Source organism: Leptidea sinapis, chromosome 21 (genome assembly GCF_905404315.1).
Source record: "Leptidea sinapis chromosome 21, ilLepSina1.1, whole genome shotgun sequence".
NCBI classification, from domain to species: domain Eukaryota; kingdom Metazoa; phylum Arthropoda; class Insecta; order Lepidoptera; family Pieridae; genus Leptidea; species Leptidea sinapis.
The window spans coordinates 7,096,139-7,119,245 of record NC_066285.1 but is presented as its reverse complement, the minus strand read 5'-3'; the positions used below and the strand labels follow the sequence as shown (position 1 = coordinate 7,119,245).

The 23,107-nt window shown below is 35.2% G+C and overlaps 1 protein-coding gene across 11 annotated transcripts in view; it reads left to right on the top strand.

Annotated features, from left to right (window-relative positions):
• Positions 1–23,107, top strand: part of LOC126970469 (trypsin-7-like) — a 64,923-nt gene that overhangs the window by 26,294 nt on the left and 15,522 nt on the right. For 2 of the 11 annotated variants that reach the window (XM_050816391.1, XM_050816386.1), the window contains exon 6: positions 18–301. In XM_050816391.1, coding sequence (XP_050672348.1) covers positions 18–176 — 159 coding nt within the window. In that variant the 3' untranslated portion in view covers positions 177–301. Of the gene's footprint in view, positions 1–17; positions 302–3,975; positions 4,055–4,447; positions 4,467–4,588; positions 4,779–5,712; positions 5,768–8,284; positions 8,489–9,283; positions 9,431–10,452; positions 10,604–10,968; positions 11,189–17,512; positions 17,679–18,812; positions 19,003–23,107 lie in introns of those variants that run through there. The other 9 variants (XM_050816389.1, XM_050816388.1, XM_050816393.1 and 6 more) reach the window with 9 other exon arrangements.

The following is a 23,107-nucleotide window of genomic DNA, read 5'->3' as shown; positions in this document are numbered from 1 at the left end:
TATAACCGTTTTTTAAGGGTGATTCCGGAGGACCTTTGGTCTATTCATCAACAAAAAAACAGGTTGGCATCGTGTCTATTGGCATTGGTTGTGCTCGACCTGGTGTGCCTGGAGTATACACAAACCTTGCCAACCCAGGCATTAGAAGCTGGATAAAAAAACACACCGGAGCTTAAATTCATTGTGATGATGTTAATTTTTCAAATTGTAAATTATAAAAAGAACATTTTGTAATTTTATTTTTTATTTTCACTGATGTAATATTCGCTGTATTTGATAAATAAATATGAACGTCTGTGTACACGAGACTTTTAATATAAAATACCACAAGCTTGTTTACCACAATAATTTAATAATTTTGCATCGATTGAGCATAAGTTTGGTTTATTCCATATACGTCATACTCGTAATGCAATAATTCTATCGTTGCTCGTTAGTATGACAATTTAAGGCCAATATTTTGGTGTTTGTTACTTGGATATGTAGATTGATTTCGTTAATAATCCAAGGCTCAATGTAACTTGTTTGAAATAATATTTTTGAGTCATCCTCATCTCGCTATTTGGTTTAAGGTGGGATACAAAATATTGAAAAGAGAGCAAAACTAATAAATTTTTCAGAAAATAAATCGAACAGATTGCACCTTTTCGTTTGAAAACTGTATCAAACTATGTGTTTTCACGAGAAGAATGTGTGTGTATAACTGTATATGTTTGTGTGTGCCTGCTCATCGTTTGACGTGAAAACTCTTCAAAATTATCGAATTTGAGGAATTTTTTTATTCGTTTATTTTAAGTAAAATATCGTCACGTAGCAACGCTTCGACGTATATGACGAGAGTTGTCAAACGTCATATCGTGCAGCAACGTTCATGACTAGAGTTGTCAAACTTCATGACATTGATAATTTCAACAGCTCCGTAGCTTTGGCGTAAAAGTATTTACTTTAGACGCTGTAGACTCGGGTTCGATACACCTACCAGTGTATGGATTTTTTTGGGTTTTGTAAAGTTAATGGAAATTTCTAGTAAATTCAGGATCAAATCGAACAGAAAAAATGGGATGGAAAATGTGTAAGCAGGATAAAAATAGTTAAAATAATTTTCTAGTACAATTTAAATTTAAAAATGGAATGGGAGAATCATTTTGAAAATGGAACAGATCCGGGGGTATATAAGCCGTACTAAGTGTGGCCTACGGCAGTTCTAATTCTGACTCGAAAGTGTAAAGAAGAAGAAGAAGAAGAAAAGAAGAAGTAGTGAAAAGTGGAAGTATTCCAAGAAGAAGAAGAAGATAGATGAGACTTAGTGTTCGGTGCGGTGTGACGCGGTGAAGGTACCGCCGCCCACTAGAGGAACAGCGGCTGACCGGCGAAGTGCAAGTTCAGAAAAAGTGGACGCAAATAAAGACTCGTTCCAATAAGCGGAGTTTTATTTCCAATCCCTGACCCACCAACAGCAACCAAATTCTGACAAAATGGAAGAAGATTCCTTTATGCTTCAGAGAACTCACTTCACATAAAATATAGAACTTTCTAGAAAGTAAGCATACGTCTACATTCTCTATTATGTTTGGGTATATTTCCAAAGAAAGAGGAAGGTATTTTTCTCTACATTAGGTATTATACTCGACAAAAAAGCATATTTTACTGGTTGTGCTGCTAAGGATGAAATGAAATGCTATTCTACATAACAGTTATAGGCCTGAAATAGTGGAATTTAAACTTTTTTAATGCAACACTACTTATCTGTATGAACTACATAGCTGGATAGGCAAAACTCCGAAAACTAAAAATACAGATACATAAAGCATATGACATAATTAAGTATTTTATTTTTATTTTTATTTATGTTATTATTTTATTTTATTTTGCTGCCGCTGCCAACATTCTCTTGCAACACCTGAGGAATCACAGCAGCCTTATTGGGGCCTTTTAGAAAAGTGAACGCGATTCACCCATGTCATATCGTCCTGGAAACACCACACATGGAAGCTCAATCCACAGCTTGGTTTTACGTGGAATAAAGTTCCTTGCCTTGACCAGTGTGAAGGAACACCACACATCCAGATAGTGGGGATGATATCCTAATTTGTGGTTTGTCGTGCAAAGATGGAATTCGCGGCAGGAACAACTCTTCGGAATACTCCCCATGATAAATGCGGTAGAAGACACGCAATGAAGTGACGTGATCCAGACGTTCACAGAGCACTCTAGAGCTCGTAGTCGGGTTCTATCCCGACAATTCAAGCAGCTCTGCGTTGCACGCGGTCAAATGGGTCAAACTGCTTGGGTGCACCAGACCAGAGATGCCAGAAATACTCTGTTTGTTGCTGGACATTCGCTTTGTAAATCGCTAGAATGTGGGTCAACTTATAGTGTTGCCGTGCTCTACTTATGACGCCCTTCTTCGAAGCCAATTTGGCTTTGCCATCCAGATGACCACGGAATTGGCAAGACCCAGTATTCCGATACTAGGTGAGGCTTTAAGGGAAGTATAGTCTAATCGCGGTGATATGAAAATATGTTTTTTTTTGTGGTAAAAGATCAAGCTTCAGTCTTCTGGACGTTAAATTGTGTCCAATTTACCTCCTTCCGCGACCTTTTCGAAAGAGGACTCGATAGAATACTCAACATTCTTCCGGCACTGGTTGACGATTTCCCGAGCCTGCACGGCCCGTGTACACACCTGCATATCAATGCATGTTAGAGGTGTCCCACATATAATCGATACCTCAGTTCAATAGTGCAATAAGTCTGAAATTCAGTAACTTTGCGATAAGTGTGAGAAACTGTTTCATAAAAGACAACCCACCATAATCAAAGAGAAACAAGGTCGATAAGACTAGTCTGGGATATTTTCGTTTATACAATAAAAACTCGAGTTATTTATTGAATCTTGTTTGAGACTCTTTTTTTGAACTGAGGTATCGACATCAACGATATGCAGAACAAACAATGTAGAAGATAAGCACATAGTCTTGGGAAACTCCAGTGTTCACGGGCTTCGGGGGTTAGAGCAATGACCGTCGATAACGACCTGTATACTGCGCCCAGTGAGGAAGCTAGAGGTCCACTTGAATAAACCCTCGGGAAGCCAAATGATAGAAGTTTTAAGAGAAGTACTTTGGCACAAGGCAAACAATACACAATGAAATGCCTTTGCTTTGTCCAGGCTAACTGCCAGTCCCTCTCCCTTGTTTTCAAAAGCCATCTATGTGTTAGGTATAATAGAAGGCCGTCTACCGACCGACCATGGCGAAAGACGTACTATCGGTCGTTGATAAACTGGTGACACTCTAAATATAATAAGAGCTGGTGGTTAACTATGTTCTCCATGGTTTTGGAAAGTAGGAAGGTCTGTAGTTAGCCGGATCCGAGCTGTCTCCTTTTTTTTATTTGTTGGACAAGGGCTGACTTCCATGAGACCATGACCTCACCTTGTGTATATGAGTGCTGGAATAAATGGATTAGCACCGGGATCAACACACGTTCTAAGCACGATGGTAGAAATTCCATCCAGCCCACTCGACTTATTTACATCCAACGAAAAGAGATATCGGCGAACAGTTTTCTGCACAAACTGTACTTTAGGCACAGAGCTCTGACACGTGTTTTCCCGAGAGTCACATTGGAGGTAAAAAGAGTGCATAGAAGATCGCATTTCTCTTTTGTCGTATGGTTCAGGCTGTCTTTAATCATATGCAGTGGAAGCAGCAACGGCTGGTTGCAGTTATCAAGAGCAGCTTTCGACAATGCCCAGAACTTGCGTGTTGAAAAATATATTTTTCATGTTACCATATTTGTGACAGACTACGTAATTGCTATGTACACTACAAAATACTTCAGTCGTATTTTAATTACAAAAATATGTAAATAAAAACTATTAAGAAAATAAATTATAAAAACAAGAAATGTGTCATACTTATACTATAGAAACATATAAAAAGCTGTATACAAATACCTTTAAATATCTGATGCAATCAGTCATTATTAGTCGTTATAAAAATGGCAGGAACAAAACTATTGTTTTTCACAGCAACATTGCTAGTGCAAGGTACAGAGATATTCTATTTTTACTATAGAAAAAATTATACTTAGTTTATTCCTAGTTTAAAGTACATTATTTAATATAATAAGATGTTTTGATTATTAATATAATTCCAATTAAGAAAGTACGGGAAAAATAAAGATGACTGGATGTCATTCAAAACATATCATTGTTGTTTTTTTTGTTGAATTTAAATTTGTATAGAATAAAAAATTTAACTTAAAATCATATAATTTATTACCATTATAGTTTTTTAAAGAATATAATTATTATTATTTAAAAAAGTAAATTAATTAAAAGTTAATATTATATCAAAAAATTACTACAACTCCTTTTTATACATTAATGCGAAATTGTTTGAATTTTAGCTCTTCTCATACCAAATATTTGCGATGAAGCTTGGTACTGTATCCGATGTGTAAGTGGTCAAATGCTTTATTCAATTCCATTAAAAGCTGAAAGATGGATAAAGGCACCTGCTAATTGCGATAAAGTTCTCTTTTATATGTTTTTCAAATTAGTTGTATATGTTTGTTGTAGGTATCTACTGTAAAATTAGTTTACCATCCTTCTTGGAGGATGATAAAATCGTCGGTGGCAACGAAACTTCAATTACAAAATTTCCATATCAAGTGATAGTGGCGGTACATGATAGTCAAGGACGCTACGTATGTGGAGGATCAATACTAAATGAAGAATATATTTTAACAGCTGCACATTGTGTTTATGGGTATGTGATTGCATTGAGTACTTTCTTTTTATTAAATAAATCGTTACATATTTTGTAGTTTGATATTTTTTTAATGAGAGAGCGCAAACGAGCAAGAGTCTCATGTGATGGGGAGAGATGAGGCAGTTGCCTGATGCTGGACTTCAGGGGTCAAGATATGCCCAATCACCAACGCCTATCCCTAAGACTCAACCGCTTGCACCCATTAATGGGGGAGGTATGCAAGAAGATCACGAGATGAGCGGCCCTGACGGGTACCACACTGGCAGCCACTGATCAGCTGGTGCTGTCTTCTAGGTATCTCAAAAGCTGGCGGTTGATAATCGACACCATTACTTTGTGAAATCGAAAGGCAATGGCAACGGGGCGGTATATGGACGGAAACATATTTTGTAGAGTTCGGATGCACTTAAGCTGCCTTCCATAATTTCGGGACTACGCTTGATGAGCAGTAGAGCCGGAAAAGACGGGTAAGTACCGGTGCTGTGGGAGCAGCACATGTCCGCAGCACTATAGAGGGAATGTCAAGGGGCCCGCTCGATTAAAGTTAATGTACAAGGTGAAAAGCGACAGGTATGAGTTGCACCGTAGGATATGCAGTGGTGATCTGCTAATTCTATACTAATGAGACTATTGTTGACTTTCTTGTTTCATTTTTAGGCTTTACTTTGTCACTCCTTTGCATTTATATTCTATGTCAATCGTTTTGGCGCGTGAAATATGAAGATCTCTGTTTATATTTTCTATGAATGAAAACAAGGGTTCGAACAAGGAGTGATAATATTAATTATTTAGTCTGTTAATTTTAATATTATTTTCACTTGTAGTCTTTTGCAGTTTTGAGATTATATGACAGTTTATCTCAGATAGTTAGGTTCTATTGTATTTTAAATTCTGCACCAAAATGATTCAATCAATTAAACTTAAATTCTAGAATGAAAACTGCTGCAATAAGGGCAGGATTAACAAATAAGAGAGAGCCAGAATCGGTAAGTCAACAAAAATATTCAAATTTACGGTATACTTTCAATTCTCTTTTTCTTTATAGAGGATTAATAATAAAATGATTTTTTCAAAACAAAAAACCGTGCTCATAAAAATGAATATGTTCCATAATTTTATTACATGACTAAATAATACCACAATGGCGACTATTTCTGCCGTGATGCTGTAATGTGTAAACATTACTGTGTTTCGGTCTGAAGGGCGCCGTAGCTAGTGAAATTACTGGGCAAATGAGACTTAACACTTATATCTTAAGGTGACGAGCGCAATTGCAGTGCCGCTCAGAATTTTTGGGATTTCAAGAATCCTAAGCGGCACTGCATTGTAATGGGTAGGGCGTATCAAATACCATCAGCTGAACGTCCTGCTCGTCTCGTCCTTTATTTTCATAAAAAAAGATGATACCCCGAGATTTAGACCGCGTACACACAGGACTGAGCCCGAGTAGCGACATTTGAATTAAATTTAAAAAAAAAACACTTATAACATATTAAGCCGTCGCGACACTTCTTGTATATAATGTGTTCTTAAAGTCGTAGTACATTATTTTATTCTATCTTCAAAACTTTTCGCAGCGCAAGCGATGTATTTAATATTATTATTACACCATGGGTCCCACTATTGGAGTTTGAGTAAAGATCCCTATTTTTTTTAAATATAATATAGCCTATATCACCGGTGGATAGCGTAGCTTCCCAACAGTGAAAGAATTTTTCAAATTGGTTCAGTAGTTTCGGAGAGTAATCAATGCAAAAAAAAACAATCAAATCTTTCCTTTTTATGTGTATTTATGTATGTTTAATTAAGTATATTGTATTAAATATATCGTTGTCTTGCAACCCATAGCTCAGGCTAGGCTTAATTTGGGGCAAGATAATTTGTGTAAAAGTGTTTCAATATTATTATTATTTAAAAGTTATTAGTATAGATTTAAGCGTGGATCTGACCTTGTGGATCAATTAATGAGAAATACGCTACTCCTGTCTAATAAGAATAAATTTTCTGAAGTTTCGATTTTCAAACGCTTATAACATACTAGCTGACCCGACAGATGTTATTCTGTTCATAATATAAATAAACTCTTGCGAGTGGAATTTCATAAAATCCGTAGCACTCGGTGAAAAGAATATTCCTACGAAATTTCAAGTCTTTAGCTCTAATGGTTCCAGAGATATCGTGATGAGTGACTTTATACGTGGAAATCTCTTATCTTAATTTATATAAATTACGTGACACGTTGTTTGTCCGCGATGGACACCTAAACTAATGAACGGATTTTAATGGGAAGTACTTCGTGGAGTGCAGATTGGTCCAACTTGAGAGATAGGATAGTTTTTATTTCGATTTGGGACCCATAATTATTTTATTTTCAATATTTGTTTTGTATGGACATCTTTTCTATGAGAGAATTTAGTGACACACGGTTCGACAGTTCCGCTGTGAAACAATTTCATTGTAACAGCAGGGAGCATTTTTTACGAAATAATATTGGCAAATTCCTAAAAAACAGTATTTTTTCTTATTATCTACAGAACAACGTCTGTCGGGGCAGCTAGTATATATATATAGATGTATCTCACTCAACTGTAGTCATATTATGTTCCACAAAGAGTATTTGTTTGTATTTTATGATTGACTGACTACTTATGAATGCTTTTTACATATGAATCTCACTCAAAATCATATATTCTCAAACTACATTAAGTATACTAGTACAGTATGTTATTCCATTTAGATAAACTAGCAGCTTATAATTTTTAATTTCTTCTGTGCATTTTTATTTTGTGCCGAAAAGGGCTCTCCATTCAGTGCTTGTCAGTCATAACATTATTTTGAGTATTTTTACATACATTATTAATTTATATATCATATTTACATTTAAAGTCCATTGGAAATGTTAAAGAAAGTGTGAACATGAATATTGGAATATTTACAATTTTTTATTTTTATTATCCTTCATATTTTATATCTGAAAACTAGGTATCTTGAATAAAATTCCTTTAGGGTAATAATTACACTTATTAAAATATAATATGTGAAGGATATCATTTTTATGGCTGAATGTTGCAGTAAGATGGTAGAATCGTCAATAACGGGAATGATCAAAATGAAAGTTAAAAGTAATTCATTGGTTAAAGAAAATTATGTCATAGTGTTTCATTTTAAGAAAACTTATATAATATTTAGACAGGTGCCTTCATAATATTTTTAAATTAATGTTGGCTTAACTTCAAATAACATCACCAAGATTTTGTTATGAAAATAAGGGACGAAGCGAACAGGGCGTTCCACTGATGGTAATTGATATGCCCTGCCCTTTACAATGTTGTCCTGCTGCATGTTTACATATTTTTTCCTCACGGCATAAAAAGGTGCCACCATCCTATGCAAACATGCCTCCATACCATTGCAGACCTTATATGCATCGCTTCAGTTTTGTAAGCTAATATTTATTCCAAGTTATCTAATCAAAACTAAAACCAAATCTATCTACTTTACAGAAAGTACCGCTTATACCAGCAAAACGTTTTATGCATCATCCGCTTTATAATGAAACCAATTCTGATTACGATGTAGGTTTTATACAATTATCTAAAAAGTTGAATCTTCATGGGCCTAAGGAGAAAGCAGTTCATATTGTACAAGCGGGTTCTGAAGTTCCAGTTGGTGCTAAAGTTATCGTGTCAGGTTGGGGCCTTACAAAAGTAAGTATGTGGCTTACCCAAACTATTTTATAATTAATAAATATTTCAATTCATATTCATCATATTAAAAAAAATATTTACCATAAACCTAATATATTTCAATCCATATCCATAGTTTATCTTTCTAAGTGTGAATATATTCAAACCTGTCTTCCGGAGTGTAGCTAGAGAATGCAGAATCCCATTAACGATGACTGACTACTTCCAACAGCATTGGCAATGTTTAAGTGTCACGTAATGTTTGTTTGTGCTTTGTAACAATTATAAAAACAAAAAAGAGTTTTTGTAATGCTTTCAAAGCAATAATAGCCATTGAGGCTTATACTATTGCCACATGAGCGTCTTCTGCATTTAAATGATATTTCAAATAAATTTCTTAAACATGATATTCGCTTACTTCGAAAATCTTAATATAGTAATCTAAAAGTCCAGATTCTTTCCATACTGGTTCTTTTAGACAATCATCAAAAGTGCCAGTTATACCTTACCAGCAGGTAAACTTCAACATCGTGTTTTTAGTTATAACATACGTGAAGTGCTTTTTGTTCTGTTAGTAATTAGTTATTAATTACAATTATTTTTATTATTATTACTCTTATCAATCAGTTTAATATCCATAAACTCGATCATAAATCTTAAACTTGATAGAATCCTTGTACTGAAATCGATATCCTATTATGAACTCGGATTACCTTGTACTGTTTACTGTTAAGATTCGAAGCTTCTTAGCTTCGAAAAAAAATTATGCTGTTGAAGTTTTATATCCATCGAAATGATTTTTTTATTTTTTATCAGGAAAATGGAACTCTATCTGATGTTTTAAGAGCAGTAGAGTTGAACATAGTATCAGTTTTCGAATGTCGCAAGGTTTATGGGAAAAAAGACATTACTCAGCGAATGATTTGCGCTGGAGTGCCGAAAGGAGGCAAGGATAATTGTCAGGTAAAGAAAAAATTATATTATGATGTATCACCAAAATAATCAAAGGAAACAACAATATCTTACGTATCGAAAATAAAAATGTCGTAAAAGTAATTATCGAAATTTTAAATATAATCTTTTTAAATAATATCGCCAATTTGAGCCAATGTCAACCGGTTTATGAGAACCATGGTCTAGATGGGGTATCAGGTTGATGATCTCCATAGAATATTCATTTCATACTTTTGGTTTGGGACTTTTCCAAATATTGGACCAACTAATCATACATCATGGATTTCAGATACTGACATGTCATAAGACAAAATTTGGTAGTGTTGGAGGGATCCTATTTGTGAAGCTGACTTAGCGCATGCTTCTGCACTTTCATTGCCCAGGATACCCGAATGGCCTGGGATCGATGCTTAGATGATGTTAATGTTAATGAGGCTATGGCACTAGTGACTAGGAGCTTCTAATTTGTCTGCTATTTTAATTATAATATGAAACCTACTTTTGAGTGATACACATTAGAGAGAATTGCTTGGAGGCAACTTTTAGAATCCGAAGGAGGATGGAGTTGTTGAATTTGTGGGACTTATTGAACTGAATGTCCCGTGAGATATCAATTGATTTCCCTGTAAATATAGATTTAGAACAGATGGGTAACTATAATTTAATATGAGTCTATAATATAGGACTGCTAGGGACTTTAGATGCATCAAAAAAAAAATTATGCTAGTTTTGGAAATCTGATAATATTCAGGGGATAAGGCTACATTACTTTATTCTTATCAATGCCTAAATCTAAAATTATGGAGAGTTGAAAGGTTTGTGCAACAAACAGAATTGAAATAAGGGTGATTTTGAAGTTTGAAAGAGACTATGAGGTGGGTGTGACAGTAGTAGGTAACTATGAAGTAGGGTAGAACTGTTATCATTTGATATATGATTGGTGCAGTGTAGAGTGCAAGCAAGTAGCTTCAATTTTTGAAGCAAAGGATGCTCTCGAAATTCAGCTATTTAAAAAGTAATTTATTTGCCAGGTACTGACGACGGAGTGTTAGAGGTGGTGCCACAAACTCAACTTGCATGGCATTTTCTGTTTCTGTTTAACCTGATGATAAAGTCGAGTCTATCAATTCTCAAATTCAAAATGTATCACTCAAGCACGTATGGAAGCAATCTGTTTACATTCGACACAAGCTTCGCTCAAAAGCAAAACACAGATTTGCAATGAAAAATATGTTTTATAAAATTTTAACATATTTTTTTTTTGTGGAGTAGGAGGTTAACGAGCGTACGGGTCACCTGATGTTAAGTGATCACCGCCGCCCACATTCTCTTGCAACACCAGAGGAATCACAAGAGCGTTGCCGGCCTTTAAGGAAGGTGTACGCGCTTTTTTTTTGAAGGTACCCATGTCGTATCGTCCCGAAAACACCGCACAAGGAAGCTCATTCCACAACTTTGTAGTACGAGGGAGAAAGCCGCACTATGGAAGACCTACACACATCCAGATGGTGGGGATGATATCCTAACTTGTGGCGTGTCGTTTTTAGGGTGATTCTGGAGGACCTTTGGTGTATTCATCCACAAGGAAACAGGTTGGAATCGTGTCTAGTGGATACGGATGTGCTCGACCTGGAATACCTGGAATATACACGAACCTTGCCAACCCAGGCATAAGGAGCTGGATAAAGAAACACACCAGAGTTTAAATTCATCGTAATAATGTTGAATTAATTTATTGTAAATATTAAATAGAACAGTTTTCAATTTTTTTCTGTTTCCATTGATATGGCTATAATTGCTTCATTTGACTCACATATATGAACGTCTGTGTACATTTTTTTCAATATGAAATACTCACAAACTTGCTTACCAAGATAATTTAATAAATGTGCACCGGCTGAGTCTACTGATTCAATGTCGGGTATTTTTGAAGTGAAATTTTCTTTAGCGGCGTTGAGCACTGTTTTTTGGGATGAGTATAAAATGTTAAACTCGCGCCAGGACAAAATTCGTAAGACAGTCGTTGAAATTATGAGTGAAAGTTGATTTTTCTGAGAGATAAACTTTTAATGTAAAATAATTGTAATATTTCTGAAGTGTCTTTTTTTGTAACATAAATTGTCATTATTTTGTACGATAGCGCAATAAGTGATAGTACTTATTTACTAATAGGTAAACCAAACAATGCGAAATTATTCCAAATATTATTATTGTTATAAACCATTCCAACATATTCAAAAATGCACAACGTTTATGTTCAAGTTTTCTCTTCTACCGGTCCTCCCGGAGTGCAACCCGATTATTTACCGTCCTAGGAACTATGAGTATTAAAAGCTTGTGGTGACTAATTTACTGTAAAAGAATATTTTTCTTACTTGTCAGAATATTAAAATAAGAATCTTGCTGACAGAATCAAACCAGTGTTATTTATCAAGCTAACAAGAATCAGTTCATTTACAATACTTATATTTATTGCCTTCAAAAAGGGGCGTGCATAGAAGTTGAGCTTCGGAATATGAAAAGATTGCTCACCGTAGGTATTTAGTATCTAGCGTAAGGAAAAAAATTATGAGTTAAGGTGTTAAATAGAAATTTGGTTTTAAAATAAGGGGACCAAATTAATCTAAATTAACTTTAACATTAGTGCTATATTTGTTTAGGTTTATAAGGAGGTTGGCACTGCCTAATTACCTATGTGATATGCACGCCCCTGCCTTCAAACTAAAATACCCAAAATAAATATATGATACATTTAGAAAAAAGCGAGTAGTAGCGAGTGGAAAAGAAGGTTCTGCTTTTTCGTGTAGCACTAGATTTGAGCCATCTCCGACCATATTGTTGTTTGTTGGGATACTTCGTAATGAGTTCCATGTTAATTTCAGAGTTCTTAACATAAACTTAAAAAAATGAAACAAGATTTTTAGCATCTGAATAGAATAACTACTTTGATTCACTAAGATACTGTAAAGGGTGTTTTTAATTTAAAATTACAAGGCCCTAAAACTACTTGACACGTTTTTATTCCATCTGTACCTTGTCAAATATATTCTTGACTTTTAGAATTTTTTCTGGATTGTGGTGTGTTTCGCTCACTTTCTGAATCATGTTTTTTTTTTTTTTAATTTCTAAGATTAGATATAAGATCAGGAACGTGAAACATGGTGTTTGCCAACGACCTGGTACTAAAGAAGAACGTCCAATATGACGTCCAATATATTATATATTGAAATATCTATAGGTAGGAAAATCCAAACGAGCATGTCTCACACGCTTATTATGTCAAATTCAAATATTTTTTATTCAATTTAGAAATCACTTTGACGTCAAAAACTACCACCTATTAGAAAATATATGCAGACCACAATAGAAATAAACTTCATTTCCTTAAATGTTGGAAGATAGTTGACAAAAATTACTTTAATTGCAGAGAGGCTCTCTACTGCTAAATGGCAGTAAAAAGTATTACATTATTTTTCAGTTCTGTCGTTTGACTTTTGGCTTTCTTGACTATTCTTAATTTGAAAATCCTAAATATAATATGTGAATATGAGTTTGTTTTTTAGGATTTTACGTCGGAGCTACTGAACCGATTTTGATGAAATTAGGTACAGCGATAGACTAGAGCTTGGGAAAAGAAATAGGCTACAATTTATCCCGGAATAATCCATAGATTCCGCAGGATTTGTAAACTTGAATTCCCGTCGATGTGCTATAACTATACAATAAGTAGGTTTAGTTTGCCATAGCAATCTTCCTCGAAATAGGATTCATATAATATGTTGGGAATGGAAGCGAAAATGGGAACCGGAACATGACAGGAGATAATCTTCAATTCCAAACTTGCAAATTTTTTTAAAAAAACCCTTTACCTACGCGGACGAAGTCGCGGGCATCAGCTAGTAATTCAATATTTTTGTAATAAAACACTTTTCTATAAAATGATATTGTAGTATTTCTTGCTTAAAAAACATTAAGAAACAATACGCAATTTATTTGAAACATAAACTAATAAAAAAATATAACTATTTTGTAACATTTCCAACGGGGTCTTTAGGAAATCGATCAAACTTTATTGATATTTTTAAAAAGACAATCTTAAGCAAATTTAGAAACTCTTGAAAAGAAGCTATAGCATGAACGAGTCATGTGATTTTTTATTATTAACCGACGATGTCAAAAAAGGAGGAAGTTCTTAATTCGTCGGTATGTTTTTTTATGTTTGTTACCTCAAAACTTTGGACTGGGTGAACCGATTTTGATGATTCATTCTTTATTTGAAAGCTAGTGCTTCCCGTGTGGTCCCAATTTGTGGTTGCAATTTACTCTAGATCTGACAATGGCAAGCATGAGAAAACCATAAAAGTCTTTAATTTGCTATAAGTATGTGCGCGATAAATTAACGAATAACGCAATATCGCGCCAAACGATGTCGGTGATTCTTTTTTTATTGGAAAGGATATACTACAAACAAAATTTGGTGAGATTTTGGTTAGGTTCTGTTTATGGGATCCATTGCAAAGTAACGGAACTCTTCAATTCTTAGGAGCAAATGAACGATACTAGGCCAAATATTTTTATGCTACCCGTATATTTTGGTCACCTACCGTAAGGTCGCTGTGGTCAAGTAATGTCGTAGCCGAATATAATGATAAATGGAACTCTTTAGTCGTTACAGTAAGGATGAGATCTGTAGCAGAATTTCTAACTGTCTGCAACAAAATTGCAATGTGCTTACGTTCATTGCTGCATCGCAAAATTTAGTAGATCTACACAAATGTAGACATATTATTAGTTGGTGTAGTTCCAAAAACACTATTCCAAAACAACAGAAAAAATATGCACTAAAAAGTATAAAAATAATTGCGTATATACAACCTAATTAATTTATCTAATTCTAGTAACGATTATTGTTATTTTTGAAGTCGGTGTCAGCCAAGGTAGTTTTGTAACTACATACAAAGTTAAAGGTGAGATGTGCTCGATCTCGCCTTCTCACGTCGCGTGTGCGACACACGCGACGCGAGGAGCGGGACCGCGGCGGGAGGACACCGATTACAAAAAAAAAACTGTGACACATATTTTAATGTCCCTATATTATCTTTCAGTTATATTTACAAAAAAAAATGTTACATAAACTCATAGTACTTATATTGGCTATTCCAGATAAAGATAGTTTAAAATTTGACTATTAATCACTATAATTTGCAACAACATCCATGCGTCTTATCAGTCTTTTGACGTTTTTACTGATTTCTAATAATATGATAATGATATATGCTCAGATTAAGGATTGGTCGCCGCTACCCTCCGCATACAATACATACATATAATACATACATACCGCAGGCAGCGTAGCGAAGCTCTCTAACGGCCGTTCCCAATATTCTCTATACTAGTCTATCTCTTACTTGAGATAAAAATCGTAGCTATCGTTGACTTATCTGTCCCAATAAACTTATCGACGGTAAATCACCTTATACGTACACGCTGTCTGTCAATGGGACGACGTATAGCTTACCAGCGATAGAAATTTGTATGGAAATTGCAACAGTAAACTGGCGATAAGAATGACTTATCGAGTATATTGGGCCAGCTTCAGATTATTGACAGCTAATTACTGACAGAAGAAGGTAGTTATTTATCTCTATCTGTAGATAGTATACTGGGAACGGCCGTTAGAAGAGTGTGCAGCCGTTGATAGATTGACATATTACGGCTATAATTTTGTAAGAAACGAAGATAGACTAAATCCATTACGTTTTAAGCAACTGTTCGTTTTCAAACTCAGTCGTATTATACTTCGTCGCCAATCGCCATACTCTAATTACCACTATGCCAAACTTATGTCAAATGATTGCACGTTTCATACTAATTTTCATTTAAAGGCAGTCCCGGCTCTTAATACATAGTATTCTCATCCTCTTTTCAAGTTGGCGTACTCATGCCAATCTTGAACAATTTGGGATGTTGACGTGTCAAATGTTCATCACAAAGTATATCAACTTTGCTTATAGTTGAAACTAAAATGCCGGTGAGTAAGTATTTTGTTAATTTCAATGTAAATTAACACGAAGCGTACGTACATAAAAAATATAATTATATATCTATTTACAGATGTTCTTGAGAACTAAAACAAGTGGTTAAATAATAAATTACTTTTGTAATAGCTTTTTTCTGTTACTATAAATTAAAATACGTTTCATTATCTTCGTATAATATACCTATATTGTACACATTTTTCAGAAATTCAATGATCTAATGGTCTATGTTGCCATGCAGAGATTTCTATACGATAGAGATCGTTCTCAGAGTTCTATAGAATTTCTTTAAAAAGAAGTCACGGAATAGTAAGAAAATAAGGACTCCGTGTCACTTTACAAACATAGCCCCACGCATATACTTACACTGATACAAGCCGATCGGCCGCCATTATGAGATTTGCCAACGTCTGTGACAGATCAATTGCGTCGCAATAAAATATATTTAAAATGCCGTCGTGCGTTGTGAAACAGTGTAAAAACAATACTTTAAAAGTATTTGTGGCCATATATGATTATTTAAGGTAGAAAAAATTGTGTAACTGGTATACCCTGTAACCTCACACACACTTGACTAAAGGTGCTTCACTTGCTAATATCACGGCGCGGAGTCCTTCTATTTTTACTAAACTTCCGTGGAAAGCAGTAAGACTGTATAATATCAATGGTTTTGTGTATCAATGAACCATTTGACCACGTGCAACGCAGAGCTGCCTAATTTCTTACGGAAATCCAGTGCTCTATGAACGGCCAGATCACTAAGCGTTGCGTAGAGAAATGGCTTCATTGTGTGTCTTCTACGGCATGTATCACGGAGAAAGTTCCCAAGAGCTGTTTCACCTGATTAGTTCCGCCGAATTCCACCTTCGAACGATATGCCACAAATTACAATATAACCCCCACTTTCTGGATGTGTGGCGTTCCTCCACAGTACGGTTTTCAAATAACTTTCTTCCAAGTACAACAAAGCTATGGAACGAGCTTCGGTGCGCCCGACCATCTGACAAACGCCTCTGGTAGCCAGGCACACCACCTCCTGAAAGTTTTCCCCGAGCCGTGACCAAGGAGTCATCTGCATAGCAGATAACGCCCATCCCCGAGGGGAATCACCTTGAACGACTCAGTCGTACCCCATGTTCCACACGAGTGGTCCAAGAACAGACCCCTGTGGCACACCGCATGACATGGGCCGACGTCTTAGCAATCCATCTCGGTCCTCTTATATGACGGTACGCTCCTGTAATGCAGCTGAAAGGCAGACTATTAAATGCGTAACCTAACCTAACCTCGAAAGGGTCAGAAAGAGAAAACCGTAAGTCAGCTGCTAGATCCTTCTCTGCTACATTTAACTTACGTGTGTTAATTCTTGCGTATGTTTGCTAAGTAGTAATTGCATTTATTTAATGATTCATTGGTGTTATCTTTAATAGAAATGAGATCATCAGATTGATTTTATGATCTGCCTTAATGGTTTTTTTTTGGTTGTCTTTGTTTTTGATCAAGACATCTTTGTTTGATTGTATCTTAAGGTTCATTATCAGACATTATAAAAATTCCGATGTCTTTTGTACGTTAGTTGTAGCACATAATTATTTCGATCTTTTTTATACGCATGTCAAATCTGTCATGATGAGCAATGCATCTTAAGATACACGGCGTAATCCATTCTTCAATCTACCATTTTTTCCAGTTTACAGTGATCATAAATAAGTAAGTTCCTCGAACACAGGACTGACCCGCAAGCAATGCCCGTTCACGAGTATGACGCATGGACCAGCCACAGCTGTCCTCGCCTCGCTAACAAAGTTGAAAGTATTGTAATAAGGCCAGTGGGAGCCATTTTGAATGAGCTCAGCATTTTAATGCTATTATAATTAATGCATTAGGTAAAGAACACTATAGAAAGAAAATGTTTATTGTGCATTTGAAAAAAAATATTTTTAACAGTATTTTGGCAAGACTTCATAACTACCATGTACAGTACAAAACATTTCAGTCGCATTTTAATAAGCTACAAAGTCCAAAAAAAGTAGCAAGAAAGTAATTTATAAAATTAATCGACTTGTTATTAAATTGTGTGATATACTCGGTTAAGAAGCATTAAAAAGCTGTATAAATAAAACATTTACATAGCTGAAGGAAGCAGTCAATGTTTTCTGTTTGAAAAATGGCAGCAACAAAACTATTATTTTTAGTTTCGGCAATTATACTAGTACAAGGTATGTTTGTGCATTTGCATATTCTATCTTTATCATAAAAACATCAATGTTTAGAATATTTACAGTTTAGTTGTTATTAAATGTTTTTATATATATTATTTCTTATAAATATTTTTGCTGCGGACCCTAGTCTTCTCTATATTTTCGTATGGCGCTGTGACTTGGACGCTGAAAGCTGCAGACCGCAAACGCATTGACGCCTTTGAAATGTGGTGCTGGAGAAAGATGCTCCGTATCCCCTGGACAGCATTTCGGTCTAATCTCTCCATACTGCGTGAACTCAGGATCTCCTCGTGATTGTCTTCCGAATGTCTGCGCAGAGTCTTAGTCCGAACAGATCCGCTCCATCCTCGACTCTACGGTTCACAATGCCTTTCACACCGCCAGAGACAGGAATAGATGGAGAGCGATCATAACAGAGAAAGTGATATAGAAGGGTGGTCACGACCCTCAGTACTGAGGATTACGATGCAGAGAGGAGGAGCGTGACGTTACTAAACGGTTGTCAAGCCAACAAACATGCTGAGTTGGGACCATTTTTGTAACGTATAGGTGTGTTTAAATGTGTCAGATTTCAGAATGTGCCATGTCACTTTCATAAGGTTTCTTTTAAAGTTATTTGTATTTATCATTTTTATAATATTTCCTATACGTTTCAAAATGAACATTATTTCATTATATAATTCCAATCTGGAAAGTACGTAGAAAATATTATCAATCCAATTAAGATTGATTGTCAACTCAATTATCTTATACTTGTTTTTTGTTTGTTGGTATTAATGTTGGATACAAGAAAAACTTAAACTAAAAATCCTCTGAAGTAATTTATAACCATTCATATTTTAAGCATTGACTTTTTTATTTGATAAGATAAATGATGAGATATATTAATTAAAATACTACTTTATTAAACAATTACTACAAAAGTACCATTTTAATTGTTAAAATTTTAGCTTTTCTAATACCATCTGTTTTCTATGAAACTTGAAGCTGTATCCGATATTTGAGTGGTGAATAAATCCTTTATTCGATTCCAATAAAATCTTATTTTCTAAGACAAACAGACATGTTAACTGAGTTTCAGTTCTCCTCTATATATATTTTCAAATAAGTCATGTCTATTTGTCATAACAGGTACTTACTGCAAAAATAGCTTAACATCCATATTGGAGGAAAGCAAAATCGTTGGTGGACACGAAACTTCAATTTCGAAGTTGCCATTTCAAGTGTTTGTATACACACATAATAGTAATGGGAGTTTCATATGTGGAGGATCAATACTAAATGAAGAATATATTTTAACAGCTGCACATTGTATTTACGGGTAAGTATTATTATATAAAGTAACATTGAGTCCGTTAATAAATTTATCCAAAATTACGCTGAAGCTCATCAACATAGACGTCACCATCACGTGAATGTCGAGGCAATCCAGCTCCTTGACAACACTGATATAGTAAGAAGACTTAAACGAACAAAACCTTTTGAGTTAGTGTTGTGCCAATGAATTAGTGTAATACAATATAAAATTGTGATATTATAAAAGACACAGGAACAAAGTGACTTCCCCTTAATAGAGAGATTAAGAACTGTGTTAATTGTCACAGGTTTAGTTTTATCTATCTAGCATAAGTATAGTATAAGTTAAAGTAATATTACTTATTAGTCTAAGTTAAAGCTAGATTGTAATGCAAATAGGACAACATTATAATGACTATATTATTATTATGTTCTCTAAAGGAAAAAAAAAAGTACCTACTTTCTTTATATGAAATAAATCCATACATATCAATTTACAAATATTTTCGATAGATTTGAGGAAAGTTTGATTTAGGGCACACATTTAAAACGACATGCCACCTTATACCGTTATTGCCATAACCTAAGGACAACACAATTCTTTTTATCCCAACACTCAGGTAACAGTAACCGGTAGGCACTGAAAATTTCGGGAATCAACGAAATGACACAACATTACTATTTAAAAAGTTTGAAAATTGCTTAAGCATTAGGGCTTAGGTCGGGGCTGTACGGCGGATGGTCTAATAATTCAATGTTTTCTTGCTCTAAAAACTCTTTTGTTCTGTGCTCGGTGCGAGAACTCGCATTGTCGTGATGGAGGATGATGCGGCGGTTGCAGTTCTCTTTACGGAGTTCAGCAACGACCTGTGGCAAACAAATGCTAGCATACCATTCTGCATTAACCGTTCTTTGTCCCTCAAGAGGAATAGTCGCAACATGGCCGGTTTTGGAGACAAACGTGGCCACCATTTTTTTTGCAATACTCCGTGAACGAACAATTTTTGTTGGCTTTAACTCATTTTCGAACACCCAAACTCGTGACTGGTTTTTTGTTTCGGGTTCGTACGCGTATATTCAGGATTCGTCACCTGATACGATATTGTATACAGCATTTGAGGATCCTGCGTGGAATCTTTCGAGAGTTCTGACTAACCAAGTAACGCGAGCCGCTTTTTGCTCTTCACAGAGCAAATGCGGTATCCATCGGGAATACACCTAATTATTCATGCAAGATAATTTGTATTTGACTCATGCCAATGTCTAAAGTTGCCTGAATTTCGCGGTATGTCACATGTCGATCTTCCTCAATCAGCTTACGCACAGCATCAAAATTTTCTTTGGTGACTGCAGTTTTTGGACGACATTGACGGGGACCATCTCTGAGCTTGACACGTCCTCGTTGAAATTCAGCAAACCAGCGATAAATTGTGGTTTTGGATGGGGCTTCATCACTAAATGCAGAAATCATCCGGTCAACACACTACACTGTTATTGTGTTAAAACACTTCGAAAGTCATAATAAATCATCGCTCTAGAATTTTCTCGAGTCAATTCTTTGAGTCAATTTGAAAAAGGTTATTTTGTATACAGGCGGGACCGCGAAACTTCTTCAGTTACTAGTTCCATAAGAGGAGGGGGGGTGCTGATAGCAGTATCCAATCAACTGAGTTCTAAGCGAATCAATGGGTATGAAAGCAATTGTGAGGATCTCTGGGTGTCAGTTACTACTGCTGGAGCTCGACCAGGCAAAAGTGCTACATCAATTTTATTATGTGCTGTATATCTGCCACCGCCAATCACCAATGACAGTCTAAAAATTTTCGTTGGCAAAGTCAATGTAAATCTGGAAACCTGCACCAATTACCAATGCAGTTTGATTTTAGGTGATTTTAACATGAGTGGAATTACATGGCTATCAAATCAAAATGACGAAATATTGAATTATACAAAACCTTCAGGATATGAAAACTGTGAACTGCTTTGCAAATTCGTAGACTTTATGATGCTCAATGACCTCAAACAATTTAACTTTGTGACAAACAAGGAACATAAAATTCTTGATTTGGTACTATGTAATGAAGATCTTCTACAAGTTTCTGAATGTTTGCACCCTGTAAGAAATGTTGATAAATTACATCCTCCTCTTGAGATTTTGTTTAAAGTTAAAACGAAAAGATATACCATACCACTCACCAGTCGACATAATTTTTTTAAAGCCGAATATAAAGAAATTAATAAATACTTAGAATCTGTACAATGGAGTGATGAATTTAAATCGTGTATATGCGTAAATGAAATGGTAAAGAAATTTTACGAAATATTACGAAAGACCATTAAAAAGTACGTTCCAATGACTAAATCTGGAAATTGTTCTTACCCTGTCTGGTTTTCTCAGCACTTAATATATCTGCTAAAGCAAAAAAATAATTATTTTAACAAAATTAAGAAATACAATAATCCTTTGGACAAAATAGAATTTGAATACCTAAGAGATGATTGCTAAAGACTGATAAAGGACTGTTACGTCAAATACATCAATGGACTCGAATGTGAACTTATGAAGAATCCGAAAAAATTTTGGACGCATATTAAAAACATGAGAAAGAATAGTTCGTTGTATCCAGACACTATGACCCTAAACTACAATGTATCATCAAATCCTAACGATATACCAGACATGTTTGGAATACATTTCTCTTCGGTATATGAAAATGATATTAGCGATAACAACAACGACTTAAAAAATCCAGAATCATTGACTGAACCACTAGACGTCATAGGACATTTTGAATTCACACCTGAAGAAGTCGCAAAGAAGCTTAAAATGATTGATACCACTAAAGGCAGAGGTCCAGATAATATACATCCACTATTCTTAGTTAATTGTGCTAATATGCTAGGCTTTCCCCTCGCATATTTGTTCAAAGAATCCCTGCTGTCAGGAACATTCCCAGATGTCTGGAAGGAAGCAAGAGTAGTTCCTATATACAAAAACGGAAAGAAAGACCATATAACTAATTACCGCCCAATCTCTATCCTATCTTAAATATCTAAAGTATTTGAATCACTGGTGCATAACGTTATTTATTCACATGTACAAAAATATGTTACCACTAAACAACATGGATTTATGGCTAAGAGATCGACCAATACAAATCTTACACTTTTTATGTCCGAATTGAAAGAAACTGTAGATCAAAACATACAGGTAGACGCGGTATATACTGACTTTTCATAAGCGTTTGACAAGGTTAACCATAAAATTCTCATTAGAAAATTACATAGATTCGGGATAACTGATAACCTTCTTAAATGGTGTGCTTCCTACCTTTCTGAGCGATGGGCGAGAGTAGTAATGGATGGAAAAGAATCTCAACCATTTGTTGCGTTTTCTGGTATACCTCAGGGCTCCATTCTGGGGCCTCTATTTTTCAATGTCTTCATCAATGACATAATACGATCTGTAAATCACAGCGACGTTTATCTTTTTGCAGACGACCTCAAGTTGGTCAAGACAGTGAGAAACAGCTCTGACGTAAAATGCCTTCAGAATGACATTGACAAAATTCATGATTGGTGCACAAAGAACAAAATGTTTTTAAACACCTTAAAATGTCAACATATAAAGTATGTTAGAAAGTGATGCACTTTGCAATCCGAATACTTCAATGACGGACAAAAACTACATGAAGTACCAAGTATTCGAGACCTCGGTATCCAAGTAGACAGCAAGCTACGTTTTTCGGATCATATTGATAAAATCTCGGCTGAAGCAAATCGATCTCTGGGCTTTATTTTAAGAAGTACAAAGGGCTTCAAAAAACCAGCTACAGTAATTAAATTATATAACTGTTACGTTAGGAGCAAGCTTGAGTATTGTAGTATAGCTTGGAACCCGACTTATAAGGTGCATATAGATAGATTGGAAAGGGTACAGAAAAAGTTAATTGGTAGTCTATCGTACCGATTCAAGACTCCAAATACAGTCAGGACATATGCAGACAAACTGAAGCACTTTCAATTACAGCAGCTATCCTCGCGATGATCTCATCTCGACATGTTATTTCTCCATAGGTTAATAAACGGCGGCATTGATTGTCCAGCTCTGTTACTTAAATTTAAATTTC